The sequence below is a fragment of the Zalophus californianus genome, chromosome 1 (assembly GCF_009762305.2).
Source record: "Zalophus californianus isolate mZalCal1 chromosome 1, mZalCal1.pri.v2, whole genome shotgun sequence".
In the NCBI taxonomy this organism is placed as follows: domain Eukaryota; kingdom Metazoa; phylum Chordata; class Mammalia; order Carnivora; family Otariidae; genus Zalophus; species Zalophus californianus.
This window is the reverse complement of record NC_045595.1, coordinates 50,280,575-50,303,133: the sequence shown is the minus strand read 5'-3', so window position 1 is coordinate 50,303,133 and position 22,559 is coordinate 50,280,575. Positions and strand designations below refer to the sequence as shown.

The following is a 22,559-nucleotide window of genomic DNA, read 5'->3' as shown; positions in this document are numbered from 1 at the left end:
AAAGTGGCTCAAGGAGTCCATGGATTCTGGTTGGCCCAAAAGGCCAAGACCGTGAGCCCCCACATATGGAAGAAGAAGCACAAGGGGGCCACTCAGCTGACTGCGTGTCTGGAAAGGGCTGAGTCCTGACTCTGTCTGGGGAAGGCAGGGGGGATGTGGTTTTTCTCTGGGTCAGTATGAAATTGCAGGGGCTTCCAACACGAACATGCCAGGCAGGTAGGTGTGAAGAATCTAGTCTCACACTTTGGGGTGCGTAAGAATCACTGGATGACATGGTGACTCTGATTTAGGAGTCTCTGAGGGGCCTAGAAGTGAGCACTTTTGCAGGTCCTCCTGGGTGAGTGTGAAGCCGGATATCTGAGGATCGGGGCCTCTCTGGGGACAGTGGGTGGCGGGACAGGATGTGACCCTCAGAGGACAGGGAGAGCAGCAGACCAGCAGCCTACAGTCTGGGGCAGGGCACAGGGCCCTGGGGAGACGGGTTAGGGACAACAAGACGGGCTGTGGGGGGCAAATACCTCCCACAGCCATTCCAATTTTGTGCTGGGGCCTGCCCTGCTCCCAGGATCTAAGGAAGGATTTTGGAGAAGTAGAAACAAGGGCATTGCTCACGGTGCCAGAATGGGCACCCAGACTTGGCCATCATCTCATTCATTCCAAGTGTTGAAGCAGTTCCAGTTGCATGGCTGATGGAGCTCATGGGAGCGGAGCGTAACCTCTTCTCCTACAAAGGCTGCTGACCCGCCCCCCCCCGCCCCCCAAGGTTGAGTGGTTGAAGGCATGGTGGTGCCTACGATCTGGGCACCCTTCTAGGTGCCTGACCTGCGCTAACCCATCTAATTCTCATAGAACCCCTAGGAGGAAGGAATTAATATTACCCTTCGAAACACTGAGGCACAGAGAAGGAACCTCCCGAAGCTCCCACGACTTGTCTGTAGTTGAGACAGCTTGGTACTCAGCAGCTTGGGTCTCAACCACGTGTCTGTGACTTCTCTAGAAGATGAATGATTTGCCAAGAGAAAACGATTTCCTCCAATCTCTAAGAGAGTTTCCTTTGGTCTTGGGCAGGGTGCGGAGGCTGTGTAAGCACCGCTTAGGGCCACCATCTCCCAGTCCCTGGATACATCTGTGACTCCACCTTCAACAGCAGGTATCCCTCCCTGTTTTGCGTTACAATAAACACCAAGGTAGAAGTCCTGCAGCAGTGGCCCCCTGCGGGTAGGTGCTGGCCACCTGCTTGTCAACCCTGCATTCAGTGTCCTTTCCTGGCTCTGTCCTGGCTACAGGTGTTTGTGGCCCGCAGAGTTAAAGGATTCCTGGCCGGGGCCCTGGAGACAGGGATTTTTCCTTCCCCAGGAACCCAGTGTTCCTGTCACAGCTCAAAGCCCCAGCTGGGCACCGCAGCATCCCGCTGCCCCTGGCGTGTCTTCTGCGATGGCTGGCCCTACCTGGCTGGCCTTGTCTGGCTGGCGCCAGCAGCGGATTGACACACCTGCGGCAGACTCTGCTCGCTGAGCCTGGGGAGGGTATCAGAGTCTGCTGTTCAGACAAGCACACTGGTTGGCGTGGGCTTGGGAAGGGGAGGATGGGGACAGAAGGCAGGGTCAGAGTGGGCTGCCTGTGCCGCTCAGAGCTTGTGAGAGAATCTCTCAGGAATCTCTCCGGGAAGCTGATTAAGGTCATGTTCCCCGAACCTTTAGCAATAAGCCTTTTCTCGGAGCAGCTGGAAAGGTTGGTTTAGGTTTCAAGTTTTTCGCGAGGACCTTTGAGTCATTTGGTGCTCCGCTGTCTGGCTGGGACATCCTGGGTGAAGGGGTTCCCAGAATCGGTCTTTGTCGGGAGAGGAATCAAAGGGCAGAGAGAAAAGTGGGAACGAAAGGTGCTTTATTCCCACGGTTGGGCAGGAGGAGGGGCATGGACTCCGGACTCGGAAGACCTGACCCTGCCTATTCTTTCTGCTTCTCCAGCTGTCAGGCAAGGACGGTCAGCGGGCTTCATGGTACATGTCAATCCTAGTCAATAGTGGCTACTTGGAGTGCTGTCTCGAGGAGGATTCTGAGGCCCAGTGAGGGCTCTGTGGGAGACAGTGCCCTGACTGACCAGCAGTGTTTGCCACGGGTATGAGTGCCACACCGGCGGAGCCTCCTCAAAAGCCTCTGTTTGCTCCCCTATAAAATGGGGTTATTATGCACATAAGGAGTGGTGAGGTGTTGATGATATATCTATATGCCTGTCTGTCTCTCTATCTACCTGTCCAGAATGCTCAATGGATGCTGGTTCCCTTCATCTCTTCCTCCTTGCCTCCTCCCAAATCCTGGATAGCCTTCAAAGATTTACCCAAGTCCCTCCCTATTCTTAGAAATTTATTCCCTTAAAAGTGCTAATCCAAGATACCTGCTTCTTTCTGCTTCTCCTCCTACCTGTCTGGTTCTCCTGGCCTGGCTTGGCAGGGAAGAGCCTAAGCTTTGGAGTCAGGGAGGCCTGAGTCCAAGGCCTGGCTCTGCCATTTAAGCCAGCTATGGGACAGTTGGCTAGTTGTGTCACTTCTTGGAGCCTCAGCATCCCCCTCTGTGGATAAGTGTAGTCATAGTCCATCCCTAACAGTGTTGGAAAATTAGATGAGACCGTGCATGTATAGCTCTTAGCATAGTGCTTGGCACAGGTAAGTACTCAATAAATACTAGCCATTAGGTTTATTGTGACTAGTCTTTAATGGTTTAAGAATTTCTCCGTTTTTCATTCTGGTTGGGAAGGATGACAGCAAGAACCAGTCCCATTTCCAAAATATAATCAGTCCTGATCACTTGGTAATTAAAAAAAATGTTGGGAGGCTGAATGGGAAGAGAGAACTGTCCAATCTCAGAAAGGCAACTTGCTCAGGCAGGCCAGAGGGGGGGGCAGACAGAGGGCCCTTTATACCATGTGGTTTTATGAGCCAGCATTAATCACAGCCTGACGATGCCTTCCTCTGATTAGTCTGGGGCCGAAGCACTTGGGGTTTTCACCAGCCAGTTCCTGACGCCCACAGCCAGCTCTTTTACGAGCTGCTTGCTTCAGTTTCCACTGACATCTTGGAGACCTGCTTGATGGCTTACCCAGACCTGGGCGCTGGAGGCAGACCTGAATGCGGAGCCGACTGGCATGTCCCAGCACTGCTATTGTTGGACGTCACCTTCTGTGGCCCGGATGTGCCCCTGCCTAGCCCCTCCAACTGGTGAAGGCCAATTAACCATGCTGTATTTCCTTACGTGTAAAATAATTCCTATTTCACAGGGTGGCTGAGCTCACAAATGCTGACATATTCTTTTTAAAATATGTCTTCAAAAAGTATAGCTTTTAAAAAAGCATCTTGCCAATCTCCACTTGATCTAGAAGGGAGTCCCCCCATCTTTCCCCCACTTAAGCTACAGCCTAGAACTGTGCTGCTCAGACTCTCTATGGTGAAGGATCAGGTTTTTTTTTGTTTGTTTGTTTGATTTTTCCACCTATTGCAGAATGATTTGTGGGCTCACCGCATGAGATGAGAATGTAGCTCATGCCACGTTGAGATTTCCACGTGAGTCTGACCACAGTGGAATTCTGTTCAGTGAGAAGACGTCTCTGATCACATGCTTGGATGTCAATTGCTACCAAATTTCCCCAGCATTTCTTCTCAATTTCTGTACCTCTCGTTGTGGACCAATCACAGGATTTTGTGGCAGTATCAGTCCACGGACCACATGTGGCCAGAGGGGTGATGTAGTACAAATACTCATCAAACCTACTATGTGTCCTGCATGATGCAAGGTGCTGGGTAGGATGGTGCACAGGACAGGCATGGTGTCTGCCCTTGTGGGCCTCGCTTCACTCCAGTGAGAGAGATGATAACTAAGCAAAGATGCACCTAAGATAACTACACATTGCAATCAAAGCTTCTAAAGAAACACGAGAACTGAGAGAGAAACAATGTAGCTAGAGGGTAGGTGGCATCTGCTGTAGATTGGGTGGTTAGGGAAGGCCTGTCTGGGACCTGTCAGAAAGACCCAGCCATGCAAAGAGCAGGGAAAGGACCTTTCAAGTAGAGGGAACAGCAAGTGCAAAGTCCCTGAGGAGGGCAAAAGCCTAGAGCATTCCAGAGCAGGAAAGAGGAAGGTCAGGGCGCTGTAAGGTAATGAGTGAGGGGTCATAGCTGGAGCTGTGGGAGGACTCTGAAGCCTCTCCTTTTTCCCCAGAAGAGATTTAATTAAAATGCCTGGCTTGCATCTCTAAAACTGTAGGGTCTTTTTAATCTCATTAACTTGTGGAAACCACCTAGGCCCTTGCTATTCCAGGTGAGGTCTGGGGGCCAGCGGGATCGGCATCACCTGGGAGAGTGTCAGGAGCGTGGAGTCTCAGGATCAGCCCCAGGCTCACTGGATGTATTTCAGCAAGCTGTCCAGATGATGTATATGCTTGCTGAAATCTGAGGGGCACTGGTCTGGTCCGCTGGGTCTTGAAGGTGGCTGCATGTGGGATTACCTGAGGAGTTAAATGCCCATGTCTGGTGATGGCGATCCTGCAATCTAGAGCTTCTGATTTAACGGTCTGGGCTGAGGCCTGTGCATGGGGACTTGTTATGGGTCTTTGTAGTTGGGTGGCCAGGGTGTGACCTTGTCCTTCTCTGGGTGCCTCTTCCCTGGGGTTGTGTAAAGCTAGTTTGGTTCTCCCTTCCAAGCCCAAGAGGCCTCCGCTGTTGGAGAGGGCATAGAACTGTTTCTCTGCTCGCCCTCAGGCCTGCAATGGGTATATCCCAGGCCACTTTGAGGGGAAATGAACATCTCACACATGAAGACAAGCACTCTGAGAGTTTGGAATGATAAACCATCCTTTGTTCAGAAGTGGGGAGCCCAAATGGAACCATGGACGACCCTGGACTAGAGCTGGAAGGGCCTTGGAATTCATAGAGACACTTCTATCCATTTCATGGATGAGGAAAACCGAGACCCAGGGAGTTTTCACTTCAAGATCACATAGCGAGGCAGGAGCAGGTTCAGAACCAGAGCTATTCCTATCATTTCTATAATCCCGCCCTCTTCTTAACCTTATCTTTGACATTCAGGCCTGACGAACATGTACAAGGATAGGAAAACAACCACTTGGTTGGAGGAAGTTGCCTTACCAGTTTCTGGGTGACTCCAGGGGGGGCCCACTCATAGGTGATGGTGTCAAAGGTGGGATCTTTCCCAGTGGCAATGGGATTGGTCATGATCATCCGATTCCGCTTGTAAATCCGGATGCCGTCCCCGCCTTTCACCCGGGCCGTGAGGGTGGAATACTTGGAGTCCATCAGCAAGCGGCCAATTTTCCGATCGTCTTCCAGCTCAGAGCTGAAGCAGTGGTCTTCGTGGCTGCATTTGCATGACTTGCATATTTTCCTGGGGTGGGAGGTTAATTGGAACATGTGAGATCAACCTCCAGAGAAGAAGAGCAGAGTCCCCTGCTGGTAGCATCTGCCTTTTTGAAAGCAAGTTCAAGGTTCAGCCTTAGTAACTTGGAAGGGTTGGCAGCAGACAAATGGTAACCTGAGATCAAAAGGCCTCTGGGATTGGGAACTGCATCTGGGAGACTATCAGTCTATCTGTGGGGAATGTGGGATGTGACTTTTGCTGGTAAAAAGAACAGCACATTTTTACTCACTTTGGGTGTGACAGCAAAGGCTGTTTCATTCATTAGAGATGCTCGAAAGCAGGAGTCTTTATGACCTGTGGGCTGAACCCGGCCCACAACCTCCTTGTGTAAATAACGTTTTATTGGAACACAGCCATGCTCATTCACTTACATACTGTCTGTGGATGCATTTGGGCTACAACGGCAGACTTGAATAATTGCAACAGAGACTGTGTGGCCCACAGAGCCTAAAATATCCACGATCTGGTCCTTTATATAAAAAAAAAATGCTGACCTCTGCTCTAAGGAATTATTGAAATTGTCTCCCAAGATTCATGAGCCTTGGAGCTTCAGCAGCTTTCAACTCTTTAGCATCCACAGTGAAGTTAGAATACAGCGGAAAATTTTCTTCAAGGAATGGGTGGATAGGACCCAGGGGGAAGGGAATGAGCTCAGAAAACCCCTTGGGCTGGAGAGATTGATGTTCACTGGCAAGGCTTTGTGGTGAGGCTGAGAGAAGGAAAAGCATCCTGGGGAAGTGTCAAGTTCACTTGAAAGCCTGATGCTTCTGTCTGACAATTAAAAACTAAAGCATCTGGCTGCTTTGTGCCATGCTGTTAAGGTTTCAAAATCCAGAGTGTTCTCAGTCTAGAGGAAAACCGCTTCCCTCCCTTTCCGGCCTGACACCTGAGGCCTGCTGTATCTCGGCTGCTCTCACGCATGAGATTTAAGAACTCGTTAAGTAAAGTGAGCAACGTCAAGACCTGCAACAGGGATGAGGCAGGCCTGAGCAAGAGAGATGCCACTGCAGTAGCATGAGCGCCTCACAGGCGGGCATGCCTGAAGGAATCCTTTTTTTCCATCAGTAGTTTTTTTTTTTTTTAAGATTTTTTTAACTTATTCATTTGACAGAGAGAGAGAAAGAGAGAGAGAGAGAGAGAGGCAGGCAGAGGAGAAGCAGACTCCGCACGGAGCAGGGAGCCCGATGCCGGGCTCGATCCCAGGACCCCGGGATCATGACCTGAGCCGAAGGCAGATACTTAACGACTGAGCCACCCACGTGTCCCTTCCATCAGTAGTTCTAAACTAAGGTCACACCCCCAGGAGGCATGTGGCAACACTTTTGATTGTCACTGTCACAACGGGGTGCTACTGGCTTCTATAAGGTAGAGGCCAGGGATGCTGCTAAACATCCCGTAATACAGAGGATAGGCCCCTCCACACCAAAGAATTATCCTATCCAAAATGTCAATAGTGCTGAGGTTGAGAACCCTTGTCTAATGAGGGACGTCCCACTGCAACCTTCTAGGAGCCTGCAGTTGGGATGAGAGAGGGACAGAAAATCAGATGGACACTGTAACAGAGAGTAAGGCTGGACCCTGTGAGGGCTGCATATGCTCTGGGGTGGTTCTCTGGTCTGGACCAGTTCCCCCCAGCCTGTAAGTATGGGGCACGTGGAAAAAGGCTCAGGGTGATAAGTGTGGGAGACAGAGGGTTACAGAAAGTTAGACACATTTCTCCAGTGCAAGGCTGATTCTTGTTTTTTTTTTTTTTTTTACTTTTTATTTTTATTTTTTTAAGATTTTATTTATTTGACAGAGAGAGACACAGCGAGAGAGGGAACACAAGCAGGGGGAGTGAGAGAGGGAGAAGCAGGCTTCCCGCTGAGCAGGGAGCCCGATGCGGGGCTCGATCCCAGGACCCTGGGATCATGACCTGAGCCGAAGGCAGACGCTTAACGACTGAGCCACCCAGGCGCCCCTGATTCTTGTTTTTAATGCACTGATGTACAGCGTGACTTTAAGGCAGGGAGAATGAAGCATTTCCAATGTTATCTGAAGAGAAGCTTGCAGTCCAAGTTCACATGCAGTGGGCTACAATTTGAGAAATGGTAAAATCGATGATCTCAAGGATAATTCCAGTACCTCAAAACGGAATATGACCCTGAAGATGATGCAGGGCAAAAACAAGAAGTCTTTTCTTTTTGTTCTCATAAGAAGGGGTTGCTCATTTTACAGAATTGGGGCACTTTATTCATAATAAATATTCTCTTGCCTCTCCCTTTTATGAGCCAGGCATGAGGGAGACTGTTTCTGTAGGGTAGGGGGTAGCACCACTGGTTTACGCGTGGGGAGTGACAGCAGCAGAGGAGGAAGTGGAAGGAGGAAGGGGAAGGAAGTGAGGGAAAGCCTGGTGCCCCACGAGATCCTCTGAGCCCCAAGGCCCTCCATGCATGGAGCTGGGTGGGGAAGCTGCCATTTGCTTTTTTGGTTAATGAGACTCTCAGGATGCTATTAGAGATGTAGCGAATGCAAAACCGTTTGAAATGGAAAATGCTGACGGATATGAGATATTCTCTGAAATTGTGTCAACATTCCTCCTCCCTTTATTCATACCTTCATGTTGCCAGGCACTGTTGCTGCGATTCTATAGATAAGGAAGATACCCCTTAGCCCCACTCTACTCTTTCCAGGCACCCAGGCTGAAGGGGACACAGACACACCCAGAAAGATCCTCAGTGATATTAAAATGGCTATTTCTACAGTCTGTCCTGGGCTACCTGCAATGCTGGAAAAGGCAAAGCCTTGGACTCTAATCCCAGCCTGAACACTAGCCCAACACAGCCCATGGTCAAGTTTCTTATTTGACAGTGAGATAGTTACATCAGGCATTGGCAAACTACATTCCATTGGCTGAATCTGGCCCATCCCCTATTTTTGTACAGCCTGTGAAGTAAGAAAAGTTTTTACATTGTGACATGGTCGAAAAAAAAATCAAAAGATTACTGACACAGGAAAATGATATGAAATTTGAATTTCACTGTCCTGAAATAGAGATTTATGGGAACATAGTCACATTCATTCATTTACATATTGCCTATGGATGGTTTCACGCTACGAGGGCCAAGTTGACTAGTCGTGCCAGAGACCATATGGCCTGCCAAACCGAAAATGTTTACAAGCAGGCTGTGTACAGAAAGGTAGCTGACCCTTGGTTTTCAAACTTTGCTGCACATCTAAATCACCTGGGGAGCTCGGGAGACTTGGAGATGCCCCACCCTGGCCCCAGCTAGGGTCCGGAGTGGGATCTGGGCAGGGGTACTTGTGATCCTGTTCAAAGGGGATCTGGATGCCCATCAAAGTACCAGAATCCTTAGTCGGTGCCTTTCAGGAACTTAAGCAGCTCTGGTTGACTTTCTCTGGACTGTCTCTGGAAAAGCACAGGAAGCCCAGCTCTTTGGGCAGAGTCATCTGTGAAGATCCACTGCCCCGGGGAGAAGAGGCAGAGCTAACGCTGGCCCCCTACGCCAGCATGGAGACAGGACCTCTTCAGAGGGGTGCCACATGAGAACGCTGGGAGAATCCAAAGAACGACCACTGAAGAATGTAAAAATGGGTGATCTGAAGAGCCAGTGGTCTGTCTCCCATTTGCATACCATGTCCCCTGCTTCCCTCAGGGGTTCCCTGGGGCTTTTCTCTACTCACTGAAGTCAGTGTGCATTTAAAAAAAAAAAGTGATTAGGATTATGATAATATAAAAAAAAGAATCTCTGCCTGTAAGGAAGAGACTTTCTGTCGGGCTCTCTCTGAAAAGCCTGGAGTCCTGGACGTGTGTGTCCCCCTGCCCTGAAGGGTGGGTCAGCCTCCTGAGGATAGCTCAGAAGGCCAGGGAACCCGACATGTCCATCAGGGAAGCAGGAAGCTGCAGACCGCCCGGGGAGCCTCCCCTTCTGTTTTCATGAAAGTCTGCTCTTGTCTTCTCTCTGTACCCTTCTCTCCAAGTAATTCTACCATCTGCCACTGATACAAATTACCATGCTAATTCTACTAACCATGTCACTAGTTTGATTACAGATAGCTTGCCTGAAACTATGGATTGTAAAGCCAGAAGTGGAGCCTAGAGCACATGGGCTCCAACGTTCCCATTTTTCAGATAGGAAAGGTGAGGCTTACAGAGGGAAGTGATTTTTCAAGCTGAGTCAGTACATGAATTTGTCCTGTGATTATTAGTTGGGGGACTTGCTCATTAAAGCAGGCCGGCTGTCACTTGGGTTATTCAAATATCTTTCAAACTACTGTAAGTATGAGAACTGGAGCATAAAAATGCTTTCACGTGGTTTTCCCCCACTAAGTTTCTGGGACCTCCCGGCTCCAGTATGGCTTGAATTTAGGTCCCTGTTAAAGTTATTCCAACCAAAGACAACGCTTGATATTTGGGACCCAAAGCGACAATCCGCATTTCTCAAGGATCAATTTACTTGATGTTCAAGTACTTTGTAGAATGGCGGGGGAATGTGGGAATTAAAACCATGCTGACACTCCTGCTTATAGCCCGGAAGAACAGGGCCCAGAATTGCCATCCTGCCATAAACAGCTAGAAAACCAGACAAAATATGTTGAATGAATCCTTTCAGATGTCAGACAACAGACAGCCAGGGACTGATCCCTGAGAGGGGGAAACATTATTGAACTGAGTTGGTGGGTGCATTCAGGGAACATTACCCTCTGCCCTAAGGATTCTAAAAGGAGGTATCCCAGCTGTTTTTAGAGAGCTGATGAGGAGTCAGCATTGTTCTGTGACAACCTGATGGCAGATTCAGGACCAGGGGGCGAAAGCATAGGGAATCTGACTCTCCTCAAGACCAGAAAGAGCTCGAGTAGCCAAAACAGATGTGTGGGGCATTCCCCCAATGGGGAGTGTGTTCGTTTTGGGAGGAATTTGTGTGGGGGATGGAGTAGGGTTTGGACGACCTTGAAGGTCCCCTGCATCCAGAAGACCACATGAGCTCCTGTGAGGTCGAGAACTGTCAGGGAATGGAGTAAAGGAACAGTCTTGTACTTCAAAGGCTCACGACCCACAGTACTACAGATGACCTTGAAGGTCCCCTGCATCCAGAAGACCACATGAGCTCCTGTGAGGTTGAGAACTGTCAGGGAATGGAGTAAAGGAACAGTCTTGTGCTTCGAAGGCTCACGACCCACAGTACTGCCGACCCACAGTTTGAGAGCATGGGGGTAGGGTTCAAGAAGACCCAGGTTTGAATTCTGCCATGTACTGGATGTCTCCTGCTACCCACTCTCAGTTTTCTGACCTGAAAAATGGAGAAACTACTACCTACTGCTCAGGGTTACTTCAGCATTTAAATGTAAAAGACTTGGTTCAGCTCAATAAATGTTTTTGCAATTGCCATCTCACAATGGAAGTCAACCGCTCTGAGACAAATACCTCCCAAATTTTGCTCCCGCATTGAGTGCCCAAGGAAACCCTCTGGCAGAAGAGACAAAAACTCCCTCTTTGCTCTCGTGCCCTACAGAGGTTAGCCTCTCTCTCCCAGGGCTGCTGGGATAGTCACACAGTCTGTGCACTGCACACCTCCAGTGGGTGCCATCCACGTAGATGCTGATGGCAGTAGCACCTGGGAGTTGTGCGGTGGGGCGGCCCTACCTCTGGTTTTCAGAGTCCAGCTGGATCTTATGGCCCTCCCTTGTGGGTATGAATGCACCACAGCCCGGTTTTTAAGTCCTGTGGACACAGTGACTTTTATTTCAGGCCTAGGGGCACTCTGAGATCAAAACAGGGGCGATTACACAGTATGGGGAGATCAACCGCATGCACCAAGCCCCAGGATATAGCAATCCAGAGAGGACCAGGCACCGACTAACAACTGCCCACATCTTCCCAGTGTGGCCTTGGTGGGCTGAGCTTGGTGACCTTCGCCTCGAAATGGTGTGTGAAGCACTAAACTCCTTTCTCATCTTGGCTCCCAAGGGCTTTTCTGCCATTTCTGAATTAGGCAAAGCAGGAGTGCATTCACTCCAGAGCCAGTCCTCCCTGAAATGCATGCATCTTAAGCAGTCCCAGCAGAGCAGAATGACCAGCGGTTCCCAGAAAGGACAGCCAAGAAATGAAAGCAGGCAGAGCCTCTCCTGACAAACTCTTTTACCTCCATGGATGTGGCTCGAAGCCTGAACACGTCCCCTTGCATTTCAAACAAGGCACACCTCTTGCTGACTGCTGCTGGCCCAGGGACATCTGGAAAAGGAGACAGAAAAGAGGGTGTTTTCCTTCCAAAAGTCTTGGACCGGGGATCGCTTGACCTCTAAAAGACTTGGCATGCCAGCAAAGGGATTGTGTGGGGTTCAAAGGGCTCGAGATGAATAAGCCATCAGTTACTGTTTACCAAGAATGGAGAAGACCAACCGGGAAAATGGCCATAGGGCAGGCAAGTGTGGAAGGGTGGGGCCCTTCCCAGTAAAAATGGAATGAGGTGGGGGCTTTCGGTGCTGTTGCTAGCCAGCCACCAGCACTCCGTTGGAAACCCCCTGCTGTGAGGGATCATCTCCTCCTTCCTCCATATTCACCAGCTCCCCTGGTCGGTCCACTTGTCACTGAAATGGTATCTTCCAGCGAGTGCCTCCTCTCCCTCCTTTATTTGTGATTTATTGATAGGGTGTGATTAAACCAAAGCTACAGGCACAAACAAATGTTCATGTTGCCAAATGTTTATAGCTCAAAGCATAACTTAAATATTTTGCTAAAACACGGAAAATCAGGAGCATTTGAAGTCTGGTGGTCCTTTGGAAGGAAAACAACACACAGGACAGGTTTTATTCTTTGTCACCAGCTGTGCTGCTGCTGTGAGACCCAGCTGGCTCTCCAATGGGGTCTTCAAATCAGCAATCTCCGCGGGAAGCTTGCCAGAAACACAGTCCCTCAGGTCCTGCCCCAGCCCTTCTGATTCAGAATCTGCACTTCCATGAAATTCTAAGAGATTTGTATTACATTAAAATTGAAGAAGAAGGGGGTTAGTGTATGGATCTGCTGGCTGAGACACTTACCTAACTCTCCACTGGGGGTGGGGATGACTTGCTACAGTTAATGCACATGTATTACGGTTTTATCAAGAACAAGGCTTCATCAACTTGTAAGATAAAGGGATACGGTCCTCATTCAACAGACTGTTGATTCATCTAACCATTTATTTAGCATATGTCAGGCACAGGGATACATCATAGGACTCAGGTGTGCCCTAGAGGTACTCACAGACTAGAGGGAGATGAAGAAGCACATACTTATACCTGCTTCTGGAAGGGGTAAGTTTGAGGCCGAGGAAGCTGCCTGTTATGTAGCAGGAAGGCATGGACTTTGGAGCCTGGGAAACCTGGATTCCAAACCCAGCATCGTGACTCAACAGCCATCCTGGCCTTGGACACACTGGGCTTCAGTCTCCTTACTTGTCAAATGGGTACAAAGATAATGTATGTAAAGTGCCCGCTCACACTGGGTACTAAAAACTGGTAGCTGGTGTTATTTTGCACGCAGACTTTAGGCGCACAGAGGAAGGTGTGAATAAACCTGCACGGCAAGTCCAGGGAGGCTTCTTAGAGGAGGTGACTCTGGATGGGGGTTAGGCAAAATGAGCAGGCAGAAAAGGAGAAGGGAGAAAATGTGTAAGGGCAAAAAGATATGAGAGGACGTGATGGGTGGGATGTTGCAATCTGAGCATTACTCCTTTACTCTCTTTGCTTTTAAGTGGGGAAAAAACAAGCAGTGGAACATGGGAGACCGTCCTCATTGTTACGGTTAGAATTCGAAGAAGTACATGAGAAGACACACTCATTCTTCACAATATTTCTCTTCTGCACCTCAGATCTTCCCACAGTGACACCTAGCTCCCCATCTCTCACCCACTGGACAGCTGCTGTTCGCACCATGTCCTCTCGGACCGCGCTATTCTCATACACATTCACAACTCTGCGGAGTAAGTGCCACACTGCACACATTTGATAGAGAGCATGTTCACATTTGTGCCTGGTCAGTGCTAGCTTCTTGAAGAAAAACAAGAAGATGCTCATCATCAACTCCTCGTCCGAAGCTGGGGAGCTTTCCTTCACAGGTAGAACTTTGTTCTCTAAAGCCCTGGCATCGAACACCTTGCAAACCTCCACCTCTCATTGCTTCTGCCTCTTGTCACCTTGGATTCTACCAGTTGAAACACAGCGATCCTTTCACACTTCATGTTTGAGTGATCCAATGGTTATTTTGGAAGGTATACAACTTACGAATAAGGCTTCATTGTTGGATCATTTTAGAAAGACCCGGAGGCAGCAAAGCCTGGAAACAGAAGAGCTATGTGGAAGCATTTCATAAGTGGCAAAGCACTCTGCGCGCGGGCATTGCTGTTCTAATGAGTGGCTGATTTAACAGTCATCCTATAAGGGGATTAGTCCTGATGCTTGGCCGGCGAGCTGAGCTGCCGGCTCAGGGTTTGCTTAGAAATAGTGATGCGAGGCCGCACAGCACAGCAGGGCACGGCCCATGGGGCAGGGTGCTGGCTCTGTGGTGCCGGCTCTGACATTTATTAGCTGTGCAGCTAGAGGCAACTCATTTCTTCCCCCAGCCTAAGTTGCTCCTCTGTAAGATGAGAAAACTGGCCTGGATCGAGACCGCCAGAATCCTGTTCCACAGAACCCTCATTCTGTGAGATGTTGCAAAGGGGTCGTTGATGGCTGGGAGTGGGAAGGATTACACGATCAAATAAAAATGATGGACACTGGATGTGACATGGCTTTTGGAGCCTCTGAGGTGCTAGCCCATGTGAAGAGCAAGATGGGAGGTGGAGAACAGGCAGCTCTTTCAAGTGAAGAGGTCCAGGCTTTGGGGGTCACAAAGGTCTGGATTTTTAGACCTAAATTTGTTCCTTTCTTCTGCTGGACTTGGGCAAGTGACTGGACTTGCCCAAGTTACATATGGGACTCCAGTTTCTCCCTCTGGGTCGTGGAGATAATAAGAACCAACGTGCGTAGTGGAGCTACTGGGAGGGTTAAATGGGTTGCTACAAGGAAAGGGCTTGGCATGCACATATTATGCACTGGATGTTTGCTCTCCTTGTCAGCACCCTTTGTGTAAATGGTCTGAGAGACCCTGAATCAGATGTTCTAAAAAAAAAATTCCTTTTCCAGCTTCAGAATTCTAGGGAACTTTAGAGGAACTCCTTTCTAACTCCACACCTCATATACTTTCTTACTGTCTCCTTTGCTTTGTGTGTGTTAAGTGTTGCCTCTCTAAGTGCAGGAAGCAGAGAGTTGGCCTTAGTCTCCATCCTGCTAGTGGGACAGTTTCCATGGCGACAGAAGTCCGTGGGAGAGAAAAATAAATGGCCTTGCAAGGAAGAAGCAGATTTGGGCCATCAGGCCACACTTGCAGCCAGTTTCCTGGCCGACTGCTTAACACAATAAATAGCCATTTGTTCCCTGCATGTCATTCATCCAGGAGCCAGACAGACCTGGCTGTGTCAGACACAGAAAATGATGATCCTGTTTATTGAGAAGAGGAAAACATCAACCAGAAGCAGTGTTTCAGACAAGATATTCTGGTTTATAAACAGTAGGTTTCTCTGATGTGGACTCTGTCTCGGATGAAAGATGGTGTAGTGGTGGCTCACAGTAGCTGAAAACAGAAGAGCTTAAAAGGAGCCATCACTTTAAAAAATGGGTTCCTGGAATGTAGCATCTATTCTATCATTTTTCCTGAGGGGAGATAACATGTTTTGACAATTTTCTTTGGCTTAGGAGAGTAGGATGTTGTGGAACTGAATCGCATCAGGAACTTAAAAGGTCTTAGCTCAGGCCAGGAGCCCTGGGGACGCAAGGGCTGGGGAGCAACAGGGCCTCCTCCCCCCTTTGAGCGACTCCTTCAGGTGAACCCCCAGGGGAAGTCTTATGGGGGAAAAATGTCACCAAGAACAAGGTAGGACAGAAAGGAAGAAGGGAAAAGCAGAAATGCAACATGGAGTTTAGGAATGAATGTGGGACTCGGGGCTAGACAATGGGAGTTCTCCTCCCATATGTAACTTGGTTTCCTCCTCTGCAAAATGGGTTTTCCCTGCCCCTTTTTGCCTCCACAGGGCTGTTGTGAGCATCAAGTCAGATTAAAAGGTTGTTTGTAAAGTATTTACCATTGTTAAAAAAATTATCCAAAACTTGAGCATAAGGCAGAAAAGTAGGTGGCAGGTCCTCTCAGGGTCATATGGTGGCGACAGTCCCCTCAAGGATTATCTAGACATATTTCCTTTGCTGTACTCCCAGACTTGGTGAGGCTACATGTGAACTTGGAGGTTTCTGTCCGGTAAAGATACAAATACAAGGAGTTTTTATCTTTTTTAAAATAGATAACCTGGAAGGTTATGGTTATTGTCCTACTAGCTAGTTATGTACCTAACCCAACCATCTTGTCCGAACATTAAATTGCCTATAAATACCCAGCCCCTCAAATGCTTTTTGAACTGGTCTAAATATCTTGCTGATTACTTCATTAACTAAAGAGTTGAATAAAATCTTTGCTGAGTTTTATTTTATATTTTTACAACAGTCATGATTTTACGTTTTTGGAAATTCTATCTTCAGACCATCACATGCCCTCCTGACCATCCGTGGGTTTGCTTTCTGAGCTAGGGTGTTCTGAATATTGACAACAAATTCTATTCCAGGTCAGTCACTCTGACTTGTCTACAGGTAAACTCTATATATAGGCATATGTGTCATTAAAGATTATTAGCCAAAATGATTTGCTACTTGAAAACAAACCCTTTCCTCCCCACCAAGGAGAGAAGGTGGAGTGAAGGCAGTGGAGGGTGGAGTAAGGTGAACTTATGAGAAGGTCTGGAAAAGAACTGCCTTCATAAACAGAAAACAATTGATCTCAGAAACTCTTCTACTGCTATCACCAACTCCAAAATGTGAACAGCTTGACAATCCATGGAGTGATTTTACTTACTTAAGCATTCTCTTCCTGGACACTTGACAACCCTGTGACGTATAATCATTATTCCTAATCAACAGAGGATGCATGACAGTCTGAGAGAGAAGCAACTTGTCCATTCAGAATGGTCTAGACTGGAGCTTCTATGGGGAAGGGGGGGGTCTCCTCATTCTACCCTCATCTGTACTGGGCTTGAAGCAAAAATGTAATAGCTTTCTTAATGATTCTGACTGTAGCTAACCTTTATTGAGTATACCTTATGTGCTGGGCATATGCCAAGCATTTCATAATATTTATGCTTGACGAGAGGTACTTTTAGTGACTTCATTTTCAGATGAGGAAGCAGGCCCAGAGAGGTTAAGCCTCTTTTTCAGGATCCAACAGCTAGTGAGTGATGGAGCCAGGAAGTGAAACCAGGCGGGTCTTACTTCAGAGCTGTGCTCTCATCTAATCTGCTATGGTACTTTCCGCTAAGGGTACAGCACTTGACAGTTTGCAAAATGTATTTACATTCCTTATCTCACTTGGTTTTTCCAACAACCTTAGGATGTAGACATTTTGCATTTGGCTCATGAAAAAAAAAAAAAAACATGCTCATAGAACTGATGGGATTTCCTGCTGCTCAGGACATAATTCACACTCATGTCTTTGGAATCCAGATCCTATGATTTCCTACCACACGAGGAGTCTCCAGACCTCAGACAGCCTCCTACGAGTCTAGCCTTGACTCTGGGCATCAGGCCAGTTGGATCCAAACAGATGGGACAGTGTGTCTGTAGGAGTAGGAGGTCCCAGGTTAGGGTTGGGGGCAGCAGGACAAGGCCATGATCACCTTGGTCCCAAGATTTCTACCATCCAACCCAGTTCTGCTAAATAAACTAAAGTACAGACAATGGACAGGCCTCAGGGACAGCTGGAGAGGCAGTGGCCAGAAGAGAAAGTGAATCAGAACCACAGGCAATGCCTACTGCAGACAAGCACCAAGGCACTGGCTTCTCTCCCTGGAAGCCCAAGTGAAGGACAAGAGGTCATGTGCACTTAGTACCAGACCAGGGAGCTGCCGCTCGCACTCCAACCCCAGGCCTGCTGATGACTGGACAGATAATGGCTTGGGGGACAGCATGCTGAAAACTGTCTTCTAAAAAGTGCTACCACTTAAAAAAAGAAGAAAGCCATAATAACCAAGAAGCAAGTCATTTCTGGGCTTATTCCCAACTTGTAACAGTTTGTTTATATTAAGGATATTAGCACCCATCTCATTTTGAAGTTGTATTGAGCTGCCTTTAAAGGGATAAACATTGTTGAGTGTTAGATGTCATGGGGCTCCCATGATGTGGTCCACCTCACCAGGCCAAATGTATCTATTTCTACCTACATATCTACTACCTCTACCCAGATTCTCTTTCCAATCACCTGAGCTTCTTACACTTCTAAATACATACTGGGATTTTTGCACATGCTCATCTAAACCTCAGAGAGCATCACCCCACCCACTCTTTAGGGACCAGCTCAAGTCCCATCTTTTCCATAAGAAAAATAATTAATAGCAGCTGTAATGAGTACTAGACTTTACAGTTTTCTAGTCACTGTGCTATGCCTGAGCTCAGGCAAATCTTATACCACCTCTTTGAGGTAGAGGGTCTTGTAGTTCTCAAAGGTGTGGTCCCTGAGCAGCACCTCAGAACTTGTTAGTAGTGCAAATGCTCAGTTTTCACCCCAGACCCACTGACACAGATACTCTGTGTAAGGCCCAGCCATTGCTGTTCAAGCCCTCCAGGTGATTTGGATGCACAGCTGAAGTCTGAGAACCACTGATCCTTTATTCCCAGGCTGTGGATGAAGTAACCGAAGGGAAACTGATTGTCTTAGTTGGCCTTGAGGCAGAATCAGAGCCTGAATGTAGGACTTTAGTACTGAAACAAGGAAAGCTCTGGACCAACCACGATGAGTTGGTCTCCCTAATTAAGACCATTCAAAGAGGTCAAATTAAGGTCCTGGAGCTTAGATTTGAACCCAGGTCTCTCTGAATCCTGAATCTCCATTTTAAAAACCAATGCACTACAAGTGATGCCAAGAAGCCTTTCCCAGATATCTTAGGGCACTTATACTTATTTCTCAAGGAACTCCTCTAACTGTAGAATTACAAATACAATTGGCACCAGGAATTAGAAAAAGAGTGTGCCATGAGTTTGTACTTTAGTAGGGGGATTTGGCCTGGTCTGCGTGTGTTTGGAGGCAGCGTTTCTCAAATTAAGCAGACACTCTGATTAGCATAAAGATCAGCCAGGCTCCAGTTAATATGAAGATTCTGGTCTCACAAGGCTGGGGCGAGCCTGATATTCCATAGTTCTACCGACCTCCCAGTGAAAGCTGCTGCTGCCGGTCCGGGGACCACACTTTAAGGAGCAAGGGGCTACATTAGCGGTTCCCAAAATTGTCTGCACATTAGAATCACCAGGGGAGATTTTACCACTTCCCAAGTCCAGGCTGCATGCTGGAGCAATTTAGCCACAATCTCTGGGGCTGGGCCACAGGCTGCAGTCATTTTAGAAATTCCCTCTGCTAATGTTCAGACAAGTCTGGGAACAGCTGGGTCTCCCCATTGTACCCTCAGCCACTACAACGTGGACCCTGAGGCTCTCAGCTCATTGTTTCGACCTCTCCTCCCACATTCTACTTCCAGACCACCATTCCCTACAAGGGGAGTTTTTTTTTTTTTTTTAAGATTTTACTTATTTTTCAACAGAGAGCGAGAGAGGGAACACAAGCAGGGGGAGTGGGAGAGGGAGAAGCAGGCTTCCCACTGAGCAGGGAGCCCGAATGTGGGACTCCATCCCAGGACCCTGGGATCATGACCTGAGCTGAAGGCAGATGCTTAACGACTGAGCCACCCAGGCGCCCTACAAGGGGAGTTTTTTACAGCATGCCTGACTTGCCTTATTTCATTTTGGTCCCTTCTTCTCTGGCACAAGCCCGCCTCACAGGTTTTCATGCCAAATGCAGGAACTCTCTTAACAGCCAGACAGAAGGGAGACCACAGCCCTTCCTCTGCTTCTAAATTTCACTGGCTGGCTGGCTCCCTCAGGGACTCACACTGATGTTGAGACCCTTTGCCAGGCCTGAGGTCAGGGGTGGTCCTCCCCAGCCCAAGTAGGGACTGAGAGGTCCTGCCAGACAGAGGTGCCCAACCTAGGACACCTAAGGCCCAGATGGCCAGATGGTCACATGCTGCACCATGGAAAGTTGTCCCCTTACGAAATGTGATCCCTTTGGAGAGTGACCTGGCTGGGAAGTACAATGAGAGCCTCACATTCACTTTCCCATTCAAAAACCCCATGGTCTTGACAAGGTCTGGATTTCCTCCACTTTTCTGAAGCTCCCCAATGATTGAAAGAGTAAGTTGCCAAATAGCCTTACAAAATCTTAACAGGGTAATGAAATCAGGACACTAACTAGTACAATAACTGTCATGTGCTGCCCTTCCTGAACACAAACCCTCCCTGGGACATGTCCTACATGCTAGCAGAGGTAGAGTTTGGGGCCCAGGAGCCCAGGGATGCTGGCTGAACAACACAGACTCTTTCCAATCTGTCTGCTCTTACATTCGGGTGACTTTGGGCATCCTATTCTCCATAATGTATATTTATTTTCTTTTCATGTAATATGGGGGTTCCCTATCTTGCTCCCTCCAATCTTAGGCACAACTATTGCTCTGTGCTCGCACTCCCCTCCCTGTTGATGCTCATACTCTTGCCGGGGAAGCCTCAAGCCAGGGCTTCAGTTTGTGGCCAAGAAAACCCTGTTTCCCCAAATAGGAGATGAAAGGCGGGGTCTGTAGCCCCATTCTTGGAGGGTTCTATCTTTTATCCCACCTGGCCTTCAGATGGCTGCCTCAGAATATGGTACGCCAGTCAGAGGAGTGTGCAGACCTGGCTGCTGGTGGTCTTGTTCAAATTTTCCTTCTGCACTGACTGGCCTATGTTCTGATGCCATGCAAATTGCCATGGAAACAACTTAGGATAAAGTGCCTCCTAAAACCACAGCAAGTCTCACAAGGGCAGCAACGAAGACCTTGTCTATATCAGAAGTCATATCTGGGGGCACAAATGTTCTTCAGGGGACTGTGTGTGTACATGGATGTGTATAGAGATGTAGGTGCATGTATGTGTGGGTACGTGTCCAAATCTACCGTTTCTACCCCAGGGTTGCTCCTTGGGCATTTCTAGTCTTCTGTCTGGACAAGCACAGATGTAAGGAAATCACTTCAACTTAGATACCCTTTTCCTGAATTGTGCAATAAGGATAAAAATGCACAGACTAAACAAATTGAGATGAGCCCAGCTGATCTCGTACTCAGAATTCTACGAATGGAAAACTTGCTGTTTTTCCTTTTTTGTTTTTAAAGACTTATTTAAAGCAACAGAAAAGGAAAACATTTGGTGGGTGATGAGCTGATGGCAGAAATGCTTGAGTTGTCAGTATTTCAGGGTACAGATTTGATTATCTTTCCTGTTAAATGGTTTGTGTGTATTAAATTGGTTCCACGGGCCAGCTGTGGTTGACAGAGTTAGTCTGATGGATTTAGCCCATGATGTTAGGAGTATCTGGTGTCCCAAAGTTTTGAACAAATGCCCAATAAAAGAATACTTTTTAATGTCTATAAGAAATGGTCTTCCCCCCACCCCCTTCTCTCTGTCAAGATAGTTTGTCCAGGCTTGACTCTAGGAGAACTTGTGTTTGGGGCAAAATACACCATGTTCTCCTTACTAGTCTTCCTCTCTCAACACATCACATTTCACAGGTAAAATTAAGTTGAAATCAGGGCAGCCAGCAAGGAGAAACAAATTCACAGAATCTCAGCGCATGCTGCTCCAGAGTGTGTGAGAAATTAGCAGAATGCCTGGTGGTCCCAGCCCTTTTGGGGAGGTGAAAGAGGCCCGTTGCTCTCGTGTCTCCCCCACCCAGCTGTCCCTGAAATGGGTCTCATTCCCTCTGTTCAGGGTCCTTGGTGTACAATGCCCCTGGGGAAGTTCTGGAAACCACTGGCCAGTTCCTCCTATTGCTTATTCAGGAAGCTCTCCCTTCTCCCCTCCCCTAGAAACTCCTAACCACCATGTAGGACCTGTTACACAACCATCCACATGCACGCACACACACATGTGCACACATCCACACACATGCACGCACACACAACCCTCTATGGAACAATTCTATACTTGGCATCATTTGTTTGGTTCTGTCTTCCCCTCCAGGGAAGGAAATTATTGGAGGTTCCCAAGATTCACATCATGTGTGAACAAAAAGGGTTAATGTAGCTATGAAAACTGAGTAGAAAAGCAAATCCATATGTGGAAAGAGAAATATTAAATGAAAGGTTTCTCTGTTTAAGACCCTGCTCTAGCCTCCCTCCCAATCCCTCCCTCCTCTTCTTTCAGCCAACCTTCACTGACTTGAGGCTGGTTCCAGAAAAGCAGGAGTGCCCAGACCCAGGGCCATGAACAGGGCACACGGAAGCCTGCCTTTGGGCAACAGCTGAGCCCATCCTTAACCGGTTGCATCCTGAATGTCCCCTCCCGATTAGAACGAGCTATCGCAATCATACATGCCCCTGTTGGCAGGCCTAGCTGGCTGAGTCTGTTAGTAATGTCTACCTCCTACCACATCATTACCTGGCATAATGGAGCAGACACTGTGAGTGCTCCACTAGCCGAGATAGGGGATTATCTACTCCTTTTTCTTTCTGTCTGCCTTTTTGGTAATTTTACTCTTGTATTTTTAGCACTTTCTTCAAAAATAGGCAAAGCAGCCATAAGACTCAAATCAGTACATTTTCCAAGGGTTTGTGGCTCTTGGAAAGGCCTGACGCGAGGGACCTTTGGACAGAGGAGCTCTAACAATTCCATGAGACAGTTCACATGGCTGGGCTCCTTTCCCACTCGGCAGTGGTCCGAGCCCTTGAAGGTAGGCAGCCTCGAAATATTCATAGACTAGCTCTTATCTTTCAAAGGTGAGGAGGCTGGGGTCACTTTGAAAAAGAGGAGTATGGAACAAGGCAGAAAGTTCCAAATCCTAAATTGAATGATTGATGGCAGGCTGATGGCATCCGTGAGATGGCAGTGCATGGAAAATGCAGGAAATCGTCAGGCCCTGCTCAGGACTCTGACTCCTTTGTT

The 22,559-nt window shown here is 48.1% G+C and overlaps 1 protein-coding gene across 2 annotated transcripts in view; it reads right to left on the bottom strand.

Annotated features, from left to right (window-relative positions):
- The window catches only part of LMCD1 (LIM and cysteine rich domains 1), a 59,175-nt gene that overhangs the window by 18,018 nt on the left and 18,598 nt on the right, over window positions 1-22,559 (bottom strand). The window contains exons 2-3 of one of the 2 annotated variants that reach the window (XM_027585947.2): window positions 11,570-11,658; window positions 5,138-5,393 (exon numbers count right to left, since the gene is read on the bottom strand). In XM_027585947.2, coding sequence (XP_027441748.1) covers window positions 5,138-5,393; window positions 11,570-11,658 — 345 coding nt within the window. The remainder of the gene's footprint in view (window positions 1-5,137; window positions 5,394-11,569; window positions 11,659-22,559) is intronic. The other variant, XM_027585948.2, reaches the window with a different exon arrangement.